We start from the raw sequence: 14,505 nt of genomic DNA, 5'->3' as shown, positions 1-14,505 counted from the left end.
ATATATATATATATATATATATATATACAATTCTCAAAAATGTGGGATAGTATAGTTGCTGAAAAGCTGAAGAAAATGAATTTGTGGAGAAAGAAACATCTGAGGGTGAACTGCAATAAGGAAGTAAGAAATTAAGAGTGACATTACAACAACAGGCTGCCCAGGGAGGTGTTGGAGTCACCATCACTGGAGGTGTTTAGGAAGAGACTGGATGGGGTGCTTGGTGCCATGGTTTAGTGGAAGGGAAGGGAAGGGAAGGGAAGGGAAGGGAAGGGAAGGGAAGGGAAGGGAAGGGAAGGGAAGGGAAGGGAAGGGAAGGGAAGGGAAGGGAAGGGAAGGGAAGGGAAGGGAAGGGAAGGGAAGGGAAGGGAAGGGAAGGGAAGGGAAGGGAAGGGAAGGGAAGGGAAGGGAAGGGAAGGGAAGGGAAGGGAAGGGAAGGGAAGGGAAGGGAAGGGAAGGGATAGACCAGGTTGGACCTTCAAGATCATCGTGTCCAACCCATCAACCAATCTAACCCACCTAAACAACTAAACCATGCACCAAGCACCCCATCAAGTCTCCTCCTGGACACCTCCAATGATGGTGACTCCACCACCTCCCTGGGCAGCCCATTCCAATGGGCAATCACTCTCTCTGTATATAACTTCTTCCTAACATCCAACCTAAACCTCCCCTGGTGCAGCCTGAGATTGTGTCCTCTTGTTCTGATTAGATAGTGTTGGATGATAGGTTGGACTCGATGATCTCAAAGGTCTCTTCCAACCTGTTTAATTCTATTCTATTCTATTCTATTCTTGAAAATTAACTTGATAATATCTCAATCAGTTCTGTTACATTATTTTGAATATGACTTGCAATTTTTAAAGCTTTTTTTATTATAAAATTTGTTTAATCATTTAAAATTTTTCAAATATTGACTTAACTTAAAAATCATATATCTTTCTGAGTTCTAATAATTGGATTTGCAACTGACTTTACCTTACACAGTTGGAACATTTGTCAGAAACCACAGGAAAGGCTTTTCGTTTTAAACAACTTTTACAAATGGCACTCTATAAGTAAAACAATATATACAGGGTGTATTGTCAGGACATATGTGCTATTAACTCTGTTTGCTACGAGGAGAGGCTGAGTGAGCTGGAATTGTTTAGCCTGGAGAAGAGGAGGCTCAGGAGAGACCTTATTGCTGTCTACAACTACCTGAAGGGTGGTTGTAGCCAGGAAGGGGTTGGTCTCTTCTCTCAAGCAACCAGCACCAGAACAAGAGGACACAGTCTCAAGCTGTGCCAGGGGAGGTTTAGGCTCAAGGAGAAAGTTCTTCACTGAGAGAGTCATTCACCATTGGAATGTGCTGCCCAGGGAGGTGGTGGAGTCACCATTCCTGGAGGTGTTCAAGAGGGGACTGGACATGGCACTTGGTGCCATGGTGTAGTCATGAGGTCTGTGGTAACAGGTTGGACTTGATGATCTTTGAGGTCTCTTCCAACCTTGGTGGTTCTGTGATTATGTGATATATTTATCATCATTCCAGGATTTTTCTGTATAAACAGTAAATGAACCAAGGGGATTGGACAGCTTGTGAATGAAAAACTCTCCTGTGACAACACCAGTGTCTGTCTATGAGGCAGGAACAGAATAATACTGAGGCTTTCTTGTCAAACACTGCAAGAGTGGAGGAATTTCCTGGGCATTTATTAATGTTTTATTTCTTTTGTGGTATGTCTCAAAAGGGAACTTAGCTCTTTGATATGAAGCAAATGAAATAAAACCATCAAGAAATCCTTCAATGGATTCTGAATAAAATGAATATCTCATTTGTTCAGATGTCCTTGACAATCAGTCAGTACAGTTCAGTTTCACTTCAAGCTGGGTTATGAAAACACTATAAAATTCTATCTGAGGAGATAAAAAGTTTCAGCAGGAAAGAAATTATATAATTTCATTAACTATCTTTATAAAGCATTAGAAACTTTGAATAATTATTTTGTAACTGTTACAAGTAATAAACATAGTTGTTAAAGTTTATCTTTGCCAGTCTGGATGATGATTTGGAACAGTAAATTATCCTGAATAATAAAAACAACATCAAGTCCCTTTCTGTTTAGGAAATAATTTAGGAAATAAGAATCACAGAATCATAGAATTATAGAATCAACAGGGTTGGAAAAGATCCCAGAGATCATCACGTCCAACCTATCACCCAGCACCTCATGACTTCAGGTACCATGGCTTCAGGTACCACATCCAATCCTTTTAGAACACCTCTAGTGATGGTGACTCCACCAACTCCCTGGGCAGCCCATTCCAATAGCCAGTGTCCAACCCCCACCTGTCTACAACCTCCCTTCAGGTAGTTGTAGAGAGCAATAAAGTCTCCCCTGAGCCTCCTCTTCTCCAGGCTAAGCAACCCCAGCTCCCTCAGCCTCTCCTCATAGGGCTTGTGCTCCAGACCCCTCCCCAGCTTTGTTCCAACCCCCTCCCCTGCCCTTCTCTGGACATGTTCTAGCACCTCAATACGTCTTCTAAACTGAGGGGCCCAGAACTGGACACAGGACTCAAGGTGTGGTTTAACCAGTGCAATCACTCTCTCTGTATAGAACTTCCTAACATCCAGCCTAAACCTCCCCTGGTGCAGCCTGCGACTGTGTCCTCTTGTTCTGGTACAGGCTGCCTGGGAGAAGAGTCCAACCTATCATCCAACACTATCTATCACAGTATCACAGTATCACCCAGGTTGGAAAGGACCTCGAGGATCATCGAGTCCAACCTGACACCGCAGACCCCATGACTAGACCATGGCACCAAGTGCCACGTCCAATCTCCCCTTGAACGCCTCCAGGGTCGATGACTCAACCACCTCCCTGGGTAACCCATTCCAATGCCGAATGACTCGCTCGGTGAAGAACTTCCTCCTCACCTCGAGTCTGAACCTCCCCTGGCGCAGCTTGAGACTGTGTCCCCTTGTTCTGGTGCTGGTTGCCTGGGAGAAGAGGCCAACTCCCTCCTGGCTACAACCACCCTTCAGGTAGTTGTAGAGGGCAATAAGGTCACCCCTGAGCCTCCTCTTCTAATCAACTAAACCATGGCACCAAACACCCCATCCAGTCTCTTTCTAAGCTATGGGGTGGGACATAAGGTTCACATAAGAGTGACTTGTCAGTTTGGTCTTCTTGTCAACATAGTAAATCAATATGATTGTGAACAGCAGGGATTTTGCTTGAGATTAGAATAATAAAATTGTTTCAGTTGGAAAAGACCTATAAGACCATTGAGTCCAAGTGTTGACCTAACACCACCATGGCCGTTAAACCATGTCCTGACTGCAGTAGGTTTATAACAAGGAGGATTTTTTTGGCTACTGGGTCTATAACAATGGATATTTCAAAAGCTGTGAGTAAGGGAGGAGAAATGATAGTGTTTGATCTTTCCCATTAAGGGACCAATAGATCCTTGTATTTGCATGGTTATATGAGGACTCTCCAATGAAAAACATTTCCCTTTTAGGAAATTCTTTCCTATTAATTACATTAAAATGAGCATTAAAAAAAAAAAAACACATTAATTTTTGTGTCCTAATTGATCAGAAATGAATGAAAAATTGTCCTCTGTAACAATCCCAACACTTTTGGTACCTAACTGGAAAGAACATATTTTTGTTTCACCCTGTAAAAGAACAGCATAGGTTGTACAAAAGATAAATCTTAAGGGTCACATTTGAAGTACAGACAATTATGTAATTTAATATAGGAGAAACACATTTCTTCAAGAACTGTGAATATGCCATCAGGAAGATAATTACAAACCCTGTGAAAATTAGATCCTCCTCCTAATCATTTAGATCAAATAGTATTTTCCATGTTTCTGAATAGCTTCTGTGAGCCTGACTTGGGTGAACAGCAGGCAATCAAGAAGGAGGAACATTAAACTTTGGCCAGTGAAGCCTAAAAGAAATCTGCCAGGAATCTGCTCATCATAATCTCCTCCCCTATAAAATAAAATAAAGAAATAAATAAGTGGAACAAGAAAAATAAAATTAAAGATCAACACAAGCCAGTAATATTTCTGCCTTTTTGTTCACTCACATTGTTAGGCCTCTCAAGCAGCGCAGCATGTGGTTTAATGTAGTAGAGTTCTGCCTTCTCAGAAATATTATCTATCTACACAGTCAGTGAAAATGTTTGGATTATCCTGTTTCCATGCAACCATATATACAGAAATCTTCATAATGGAATGCTGTATACAAGTCATTCAAATGCCCTCACTCATATCTGAATGTCCAAAGATTAACTTTGGTTTCATTTAATGCCAGACATGCTGGATTTAGCAGAAAATCTTAGATGTTGAATTACATATATGTGGAAAATCTGATAGATTTAATTCTCTTATGACCAGTAAAGACTTCTCTGAATTGAAAGAGGCCATTGGTCTCAGGTCGTAGTTACTACTTAATGCTTTCAAAGACAAGTAAACAGAGATCTCTGCAACCTAAACTGTGGATAAGAAATTTGGGGCTCTTGTTTGAAGAACTAGAAAAAATGGCACTGCTGTCCTTATTGCTTACTCTGATTTTACCTCATTGCTTCTGTGTCCTTAGTGTTTGGCCCCAGGTCGCTTCACTTCAGTCATAACACATCCACTTAGAACTGAAAATGTAGTGGGTTTACTTGTATTCACTGTTTAAGAGAGGTCAAAAGCTATCATATATGTGTGTACATAGATGACATTTCTTAGTTACCAATAATTTTTTTAATGCTTCAGAATAGAATACTATTTCTAGAAAGGACTTTCTAGACAGAGTTTAGAATGTAATGGTGGGTATCATCCTTACATTTTAATTAATACGGCTTGTGCTGTGGCTGCTTAGCCTGGAGAAGAGGAGGCTCAAAGGGGACCTTATTGCTGTCTACAACTACCTGAAGAAGGGAGGTTGTAGCCAGGAGGGGTTTGGTCTCTTCTCCCAGGCAACCAGCAGCAGAACAAGAGGACACAGTCTCAAGCTGCATCAGGGGAACTTTAGGCTGGATGTTAGGAAGAAGTTCTTCCCAGAAAGAGTGATTTGCCATTGGAATGGGCTGCCCAGGGAGGTGGTGGAGTCACCATCGTTGGAGGTGTTGAAGAAGGTGTTTAAGGTGTTTAAGAATGGATGGGGCGCTTAGTGCCGTGGTTTAGTTGATTAGATAGTGTTGGGTGATACGTTGGACTCAATGATCTCAAAGGTCTTTTCCAATCTGGTCTGGTCTGGTCTGGTCTGGTCTGGTCTGGTCTGGTCTATTCTATTCTATTCTATTCTATTCTATTCTATTCTATTCTATTCTATTCTATTCTATTCCATTCTATTCCATTCCATTCCATTCCATTCCATTCCATTCCATTCCATTCCATTCCATTCCATTCCATTCTAAAGCTTGCTCTTCCAAATAAATATCTGAGGACATTTAATGATTCAGAGCTTCATGGAAAATGCTAAATATTAATTTGTCACAAAAAAAGAGTCACATGATAGACTTTAGTTTGAATCACAGATTACTGACAGAAGAAATTGCATATAGGTATTACTGCCACAGTGTCTTACTCAAAATTTTCTTTACCTTGGATACGTATTCATACAACAGATCATAGTTACAATGTGGTGAGGAACTCAATTTCTTATCTGTAAAACTATTAGAAAATTCTTATGCAACAGGACAAGTTTCAGGAGGGGACTTGATGGGGTACTTGGTGCCATGGGTTAGCTGTTTGAGTGGGTTGGATTGGTTGATGGGTTGGATGCGATGATCTTGAAGGTCTCTTCCAACCTGGTTTGGTTTATTCTAAATTTTATTCTAAATAAAGTTCATCACTCCTCAAGAAGTTTTCCAGAAACTGAGAGGAATGTCCAAACTAATGAGAATTTCCAGTAATTTTGTGATTAGAGCACAGTGCACAGTGCAGACTGTAAAAACAGACAGATTAGCATTCTGACATCTTATGATTGAGACTGGGGACTTCACTTGAAGCTCTCAGGCAAACACTCTTAATCATGGGACTATGAATCTTGCACCTTCTTCTAATAAAGTCAAGTCTTTCTCCTCAGTATAGGAAATCTTAGGTTTTCCTTTTCTGCCTAGCACTCTGATGATGTTTAGCCAGGAATCTTCTACTCATTCGGGCTGCTGTCTTAAAAGCTTAGCAGCCACTTGTTTCAAGTATTGCCTACCATTTGTCGCATTGAAAATTAGTTTCTGCAGTAAGTTAAACTGCTTAAGCAGTTTGAAACTCAACTCTTATGTTCCAGGAGATTCCAGAGACTGGTTAATATCTGGAAGGCTAATGGAATAAAATCATTATCCTCTGCACAGCTGGATTAAGATGATGCTTCATGATTTCTCTGAACCCTGATTTATGTATTTTTTTCCAGCATGCTGGCAAAATGTCTTGTGTAGATACAGTAATAGACTTTCAACTTTTTTTTTACATTCCTCATTTAACATTGTAAAAGTCATGGAGTGGGAGGCTAAATGAAGAGGTAGAGCAGTCATTTTCAAAGCAGTAATGCCTGATTCACTGTCTGTAGCTCTTTCATTCGTTCTTAGCTGAAAGGACTGACTGACTGATCTTGCTTTTACTTCACTCTGCATTTCCATTAAATGGCCCACAGGGGATAATGTAAACAGTTTTATCTGTGGCAATATCTGTAAATGTTTGAAATTTTATTGCATCTATTCCTATGGTATATAAGCACCTCACCATCAGCGTTTATCACGGTGCTGTGATTTAGTGAATTGTGTCTTCTCTCTTTTTTATTTTTTTGAATGGAAAACTAAATTCTAGGCAATAAAGTAGCTAAGATTTTATACGACACCTTGGGTAGTGGCAGTCTGAATTTAAGTCACAGATTTGCAGCCAAGTCAGAGTAAGAACTTTTGAAAATTAAAACATTTATTAAAATTAAACCTGATTTTTGTGATGATTTTTTTTTTCATTTGAGTTGATAGCCTGTAATAATTGCTCTGTGATAATTGCATTGTTATAAAAGTAAAATTGGAGGAATCATCTCTTCTATAAATATCGAGCTCCATTTCTGCCTGTGTGACTAACAAGCCAATTAATTTGAATAAAGTCAAGCTGTGCTTAGTCCTGAGATACATTTAGTCATTTGAATCCATGCCTTTTTCAGTAATCAGAGACATAAAAGAAGGTTTAGCAGTGTTTCATCCTTCATGGCAACAAAGTTGGTGAGGGGCTTGGAACACAAGCCCTGTGAGGAGAGACTGAGGGAGCTGAGGTTGCTTAGCCTGGAGAAGAGGAGGCTCAGGGGAGACTTTATTGCTCTCTACAACTACCTTAAGGGAGGTTGTAGACAGGCAGAGGTTGGTCTCTTCTGCCAGGCAACCAGCACCAGAACAAGAGGACACAGTCTCAGGCTGTGCCAGGGGAGGTTTAGGCTGGAGGTCAGGAGGAAGTTTTACACAGAGAGAGTGATTGCCCATTGGAATGGACTGCCTGGGGAGGTGCTGGAGTCACCATCGATGGAGGTGTTCAGGAGGAGACTTGATGGGGTGCTTGGTTGCATGGTTTAGTTGATTAGGTGGTGTTGGATGATAGATTGGACACGATGATCTTGAAGGTCTCTTCCAATCTGGTTTATTCTATTCTACTCTATTCTAACTGCACCCAGCCAGGGAAGACCCTGACTGGACAGAAATGTGGAGAGGACTCCTCATACACACTGAATAGGCAGAGACTCAGAGACTGGGATACATGAGGTGAGATGGCTTGTGTCAGAATAAAGCCCAGGGATAAGATTTACTAAAAAGCAAATTTGGCTTAGAAACAGTTTTTAAATCCCAGCCAAAATTTCAAGACCTAGTACATTAAATTTATTTTGAAGAGGTTTGTTTCATACCTGTGACTAATTCAGCACATTCATATGAAAGGAACAGTTACTAAGCAATCTAAGTAAAACTGAATTATGGGGGTCATTCTAGGAACAAATTGGCCAAAAGGCAGTATTTTCATGTGAAGAAAGAGCACAGGAGGGTTGACAATGGCTCTCTGGTCCTCTGTTCTTAGACCATATGAGCTCTGTGGTTTGTTACCCTCTTGAAAATCATACCTCATATTTTTCTTCTGTGCTGATCAATTGTACTTATTGTTATATTTCATATTTGATAAATGGAAATAAAAATGATTGAGATCATTTTTTATGGCCTTTACCAACTGCTGAAAGAGTGTATATAGGCTGGGAGAAGTTGATTCCAATGCATATAACTCAAGGCATCAATATTTCCTTAAAGTTCAGGTTCCTTTTACCACTTGATGCAAATAAACAAAAATCTTGATGAGAATGCAGATGGTGGTTGTTTTACCACTAGTGATTCATAGTGATCAAAACAGAAACAGGGAAAGATAAAGAGCCTGGAGGTGCAATAACCATAGCAAAGCAATTACAGAGTAATGTGGGAAGAGAGGGCCTCGATAATTCCCATGTTGCCTTTGCAATTGTAATGGCTTTCTTGCTCTTAAATATCATAAATAATAAAGATGAAAAATATCCTTTTGTAATAATTGGGTTGTTTCCTGTCTTTCATAGGGACACCAAGTAATTGCTCAGTAATTTTTGTTCATTTCTCTGCCAGTTGCTGTAGACATACTGCTTGCTATTGTAACAATAACTCAGAAGAACAGGATGTGGTACAAAGTATTACTAGATTAGAGTTTCATTGGTAATATGAAATGTTGGCATGATACAATACTCTTACAGACTGTACTCACTACAGGGAGCTATTATAAGTCAAAAACATAAGATCTGAAAGGTAATATTGCCTCTCAGTTTTGCTCATAAGTACTGTATTATTTTAAAGGCAAGAATAATCCTGCTACTAAAAGGCAAATCCTGAAGAGCACATGACAATTCAACACAATGATATTCAGAAACAATGTCTTGCACAAAACCCCAAAACCCCCCAGCCATTGTTTGAATTCATTGAATTAGCAAATATGTGCAGTCAGCAGATGCCAGAAATCTAAAATGAGCAGCTCAGGACTATGTCTCCATCATGAAACCTAACAGAGCTATTTTCAGTAGCGTTCAGTACAAGAGAACTTAAGGACGTTCCCCTATCAAGACTGAAATTCTTGTAATTGAAGTTTCAATAGAAGAAATACTGACATTAGCAATAGTAGCAAATCCCCGAGGCCAAACTCATATTTGGAAGGAAGCAGGATGATATGTTTTCCTTTGTTGTGCCTCAGGGCTAGAAGGAGTGTGAATAGAAAAGCTGTGGGGTTTTTTTTTAAAAGGGACTCGTAGGCACAACTGAGGAACTACAGGCCAGTAATCTAACTTGTGTGTCAAGTGTTTTCATAAAAACATATTGTACTTCTCACATAACCATACTCTAATCTTATCATACAGTCGTATATCACGAACACAGCGTTTATGAGGCAGGTCATGCTTCCATCTGTGTGTGTTTCCTTAGGAGTTTGAAAGAATGAGTAGGAATGGTCAAGGTAAGGCTTTCGTTTTAAATAGCTCTTGAAAGGATCACTCATCAAAGGCTGTCAAAGACAGCCCCATTTTGGATTAACAGAGTAAAAGCACTCATATATTGGAGAAGTATCTGATCAGACTGGAGAACTGAGAGATTATTAGTCAAGCCACAGAATACTTGTCTGAGACATGGAATACATAAATGAATTGGAAAGGAAATGAACACAGAGCTAAAAAAAAGGTTGCTGACATAAAAATATTAAGGATAGTTAAAAACTAACTATGAAGACCTACAAAAGGTTAACTTGGTAATAGACTTGTATAGGTGACAGATAATGTCACCCACTACAATACTATGTAATACCTAAGCCTAGAACTATAATACTTTTATTTACATTGTCAGTAAAGTGATTAGTGTACCATTTTGGATGAACATCAGCTCAAGAGTAAAAAAGGCAAATAGAATTGAATCATGAAGAAAGCAACAAGGAACAAACCAAACCAAACCAAACCAATAGCAAACCAAACCAAACCAAATCAAACCAAACAAACACAAGAGCGCAAACGCATACGAACTGCAAAACCAAACCAAACAAAATCCTTCAATATTAGTGTGTGTTTCTCATCTTGCCATCTCAAAATGACAGAATGGAATTGGAAGCAGTGCAACATGGGCACTAGGAATGGTCACAAGTTTGTTAAAGGTTCACTGTACAAAGGGATTAATTGACGAGGGGGGTTTTTTGTCTGTAAAAGACAGCTAAAATGGGATATGACGGATAGAAAATTATGAATTACTTGACTGAGATGAATCAGAAACTGGTATTAACACTCATCAAAAAAACACCCCAGTAAACAGTAAAAGAAGTCAGAAGGGGCATAATTAAATGATGAAATTTATTGACACAGTACAAGCCAGTGGGAATATATTTTTTTATGCTAAATGAATCTAGAAATTATTTTAGCGCAGGTTAGGGGAAATTTTAATTGACTACAATTTGATTGCTGCCCTGACTTTGTTTATTGCACAGCCTCCCCAAGTCAGATCTTATTCAGTTTTCCTCATCTAACAACCTGAATAATTCATACTTTGTAAAAATTCTTATTTTGTAGCTTTTAGTTCCTGAATATTGCTTACTCTCATAGCTCATCTTCTAACTCGACCCAGCTGTTAGAGTCATATTCTTCTCCTGCCATGTTACAGTATCACAGTATCACTTAGGTTGGAAAGGACCTCGAGGATCATCGAGTCCAACCTATCAACACAGACCCCATGACTAGACCATGGCACCAAGTGCCACGTCCAATCTCCCCTTGAACGCCTCCAGGGTCGATGACTCAACCACCTCCCTGGGCAACCGGTTCCAATGACAAATGACTCGCTCAGTGAAGAACTTCCTCCTCACCTCGAGTCTAGACCTCCCCTGGCACAGCTTGAGACTGCCCCCTTGTTCTGGTGCTGGTTGCCTGGGAGAAGAGGCCAACCCCTTCCTGGTAGTTGTAGAGGGCAATGAGGTCACCCCTGAGCCTCCTCTTCTCCAGGCTAAAAAATCCCAGCTCCCTCAGCCTTCAAGTCGCATCAAATCCAAGCATTCACCTCACCTTGCAACACCTTTCTCCCACCCCTTCTCATTATATAGTTGCTAAACTCTCATCATTTTCCAAAGCTGCCAGTCATGCCACAGCAAATTCCAGATAACTCTGTCGATTTCAGTGTTTATATTTTTTTACATTCCTGGAAGTCTTTCTAGTTATATCTTACAGTACTAAGGATGTTATCCTGATGAAATGTATCATCGCCCAAATTAAAAGTGTCACTGAAAATGAAACAAGTGAATTTTTTATGTGTCTTCATATCTGTGTTTTTATCTGCATATACAAATCTTCTTGCATATTTGAGTTTTTCTTGCTGAGCTCAGAAGGTCCTCGTTTGAACACAGCATGATATGTTGATTTATTTCACAGTATCACAGTATCACAGTATCACTTAGGTTGGAAAGGACCTCGAGGATCATCGAGTCCAACCTATCAACACAGACCCCATGACTAGACCATGGCACCAAGTGCCACGTTCAATCTCCCCTTGAACGCCTCCAGGGTCGATGACTCAACCACCTCCCTGGGCAACCCGTTCCAATGACGAATGACTCGCTCGGTGAAGAATTTCCTCCTCACCTCGAGTCTAAACCTCCCCTGGCGCAGCTTGAGACTGTGTCCCCTTGTTGTGGTGCTGGTTGCCTGGGAGAAGAGGCCAACCCCTTCCTGGCTACAACCACCTTTCAGGTAGTTGTAGAAGGCAATGTGGTCACCCCTGAGCCTCCTCTTCGCCAGGCTAAACAATCACAGCTCCCTCAGCCTCTCCTCATAGGGCTTGTGTTCAAGGCCTCTCACCAGCCTTTTTGCCCTTCTCTGGACACGTTCAAGTGTTTCGATGTCCTTCTTAAACTGAGGGGCCCAGAACTGGACACAGGACTCAAGGTGCGGCCTAACCAAAGCAGAGTACAGGGGCACTATGACCTCCCTGCTCCTGCTGGCCACACTATTCCTAATGCAGGCCAGGATGGTATTGGCCCTCTTGGCCACCTGGGCACACTGCTGGCTCATATTCAGGTGGCTGTCAATCAGCACCCCCAGGTCCCTCTCTGTTTGGGAGCTCTCCAGCCACTCCGACCCCAGCCTGTCCTAATCGTCACCACACTGGTAAACCCTTCTAAAACTGACTGCCTGCTTTAATTTCTCAAAATGTAATCATTAACTCATGTTTGAGAAAACAAATCCATTTTCTTAAGCTCACGGCTAGTAGCCCTGAAGAGCATTTTAGACTATGTATTGGACCTGAGGTGAGCATATGAGATCAAGCAAGGCTATCTCATCAATTACTAGCTTCACTGCTGAGCAGGTTCGAAAAGGAAGCCACAGGGTTTTTCTGTGAGACTCTCAACAAATCGAAAACTGATGATGCTTCATATTGTAAACATCCCTTATTTTCCAGGTGTGATGGGGGAATATGAACCAAAAATTGAAGTCCATTTTCCTTACACAGTAACAGCTGCAAGAGGAAGTACTGTTAAGATGGAGTGTTTTGCACTTGGCAAGTAAGTACAATTTTTTTCTTAATTAGAAATCATTGTTTATAAAGATGTGACATGCTTAATTTGTGGTTTCATTTTTTTGCTGGATTTCATTTTCATAGACAGTCCTTACTGCACACTCAAAGTAATCATTGACAAAGTAGCCAATTATGAATTCCCTGCCCAGACATTTCTGTTGACACTAATTCATTCAAGGTAAAAGACTCTCTGTCAAAATGAAAAGTAATGTACACCCAAAGGCCCCCCAACACTTCCCTTCTCCCTACTTGAGGGTCTACCCAAAAGCCCCCAGGGCTCTTTCCTCCCCCCACACTGCTAATCTAGTCTCAGGCTGGCCAGGTCTGAGACTGCCTCCCCCGTTCTCCTCCTGGCATTAGGTCTGGCCAGGCCTAAGAGACCTTGAGATAAACCCTCACCATTGCCCAACAGGGAGCATCTCTCATGGGAGCAGAGAGGGAAGAAAGAGGACGAGAATGACTTTGCAGATGGATTTATAGGGCTCAGGATTTATGGGTATGAAATACACTGTTTCCTGTGTCCACCTTACTGTGTTGGACACTCTGGACACAGGAAGTGTAAGTTATGTGGCACTAACAGGAGGCACCCAGCCTAAAGTGCCTCAGTACCCTATTTTCCATACCAATTCTTCCTACTTCTTTATCTAGTTAGGAAGAACACACCACAGGAAAGGAGTTTTGAGACAACCATCTATTTCCCTGAGGATCACCATTCCAGCTTACTCATCAGCCCAGGTTTTCCAGGGAAACCTTTCAAAGTCTGTCTCTACTACCTGAGAGGACTTTTTAAATGTTTTTATAACAATGTTGACTTTCATATGTCACTGGTCACTCTTCAGATTTGAGTTTAAGATTTTTCTCTCAAGAATTTACAGGCTGGATGAGATGTGAATAATTTTGCTTCTCTTTTTGCCTGTTTTTCCTGTTTGACCAGCATCCAGATACTCTCAGTGAACATGTCAAGAGAAAGTATTCATAAATAGTTACAGAGAAATTTTGACAGAGTACATTAATTAGAATAGAATAAAATAGAATAGAATAGGATTGAATTGAACATAATTGAATTGAATTGAATTGAATTGAATTGAATTGAATTGACCAGATTGGAAAAGACCTTTGAGATCATCAAGTCCAACTTATCACCCAAAACCATCTAATCAACTAAACCATGGCACCAAGTGCCTAATCCAGCCTCCTCTTAAACACCTCCAGTGATGGTGACTCCACCACCTCCCTGGGCAGCACATTCCAATGGCCAATCACTCTTTCTGTGAAGAACTTCTTCCTAACATGTAGCCTAAACCTCCCCCGGCACAGCTTGAGACTGTGTCCTCTTGTTCTGTTGTATCTATTTAGGACCAGTGAGGTTAAAGAAGAACCAGGACATAGCCAGACTAGGACAGACAAAAAGTGGGCGACCATAACTGGTGTGCATGGAGCCATTAGACAATGGTAGTGGCTTTTGCAAAAGCATTCCCAGCACAAATATAAGCAGTAAAACATTGAACCGTAGTTCGAAAAGCAAATATGAGGGGAGAAATTCAGCAGGGTAAAACACAAGTCTTACATTTTATATAGTAAAAATAAAGGAAGGGGTGCATTAGAGAAGATAGAAAAGCAATAAATGTAGGGAAAGGACTGTTCTGTAGAGGCTAGTGGCTCCAGGCTCTCTCCTGTCGCAGCACTAACCAATTTTCTGTCACATCAGTAGTTTGCAACAAGGTACTTTTAGACTCTTGGCTATAGCTGAAGCAGTGATCAACATGTTAGTTCTTGTTTTCTTCATTTTGGTGGAATTAAATTGCAGCCGCTGACAGATTACAAGCTAACTGTCACTTTCCAGTGAAGAGGAGATATGCCACGTGTCCTTTGCAACCATTGCTGACAGGCAAGAAACACAGATACTGATACCTTCCCTCATAAG

The 14,505-nt window shown here is 40.8% G+C and overlaps 1 protein-coding gene across 3 annotated transcripts in view; it reads left to right on the top strand.

Moving 5' to 3' along the window:
• CNTN5 (contactin 5) overlaps positions 1–14,505 on the top strand; it is a 716,457-nt gene that overhangs the window by 534,157 nt on the left and 167,795 nt on the right. For all 3 annotated transcript variants that reach the window (XM_068145236.1, XM_068145244.1, XM_068145226.1), the window contains one exon: positions 12,465–12,567. In XM_068145236.1, coding sequence (XP_068001337.1) covers positions 12,465–12,567 — 103 coding nt within the window. The remainder of the gene's footprint in view (positions 1–12,464; positions 12,568–14,505) is intronic.

This window comes from Melanerpes formicivorus, unplaced genomic scaffold (assembly GCF_026170545.1).
Source record: "Melanerpes formicivorus ecotype bairdi unplaced genomic scaffold, bMelFor1.0.p_v2 SCAF_1, whole genome shotgun sequence".
Lineage (NCBI taxonomy): Eukaryota > Metazoa > Chordata > Aves > Piciformes > Picidae > Melanerpes > Melanerpes formicivorus.
The sequence above is the reverse complement of the archived record's forward strand: the minus strand, read 5'-3'. Positions and strand labels throughout refer to the sequence as shown.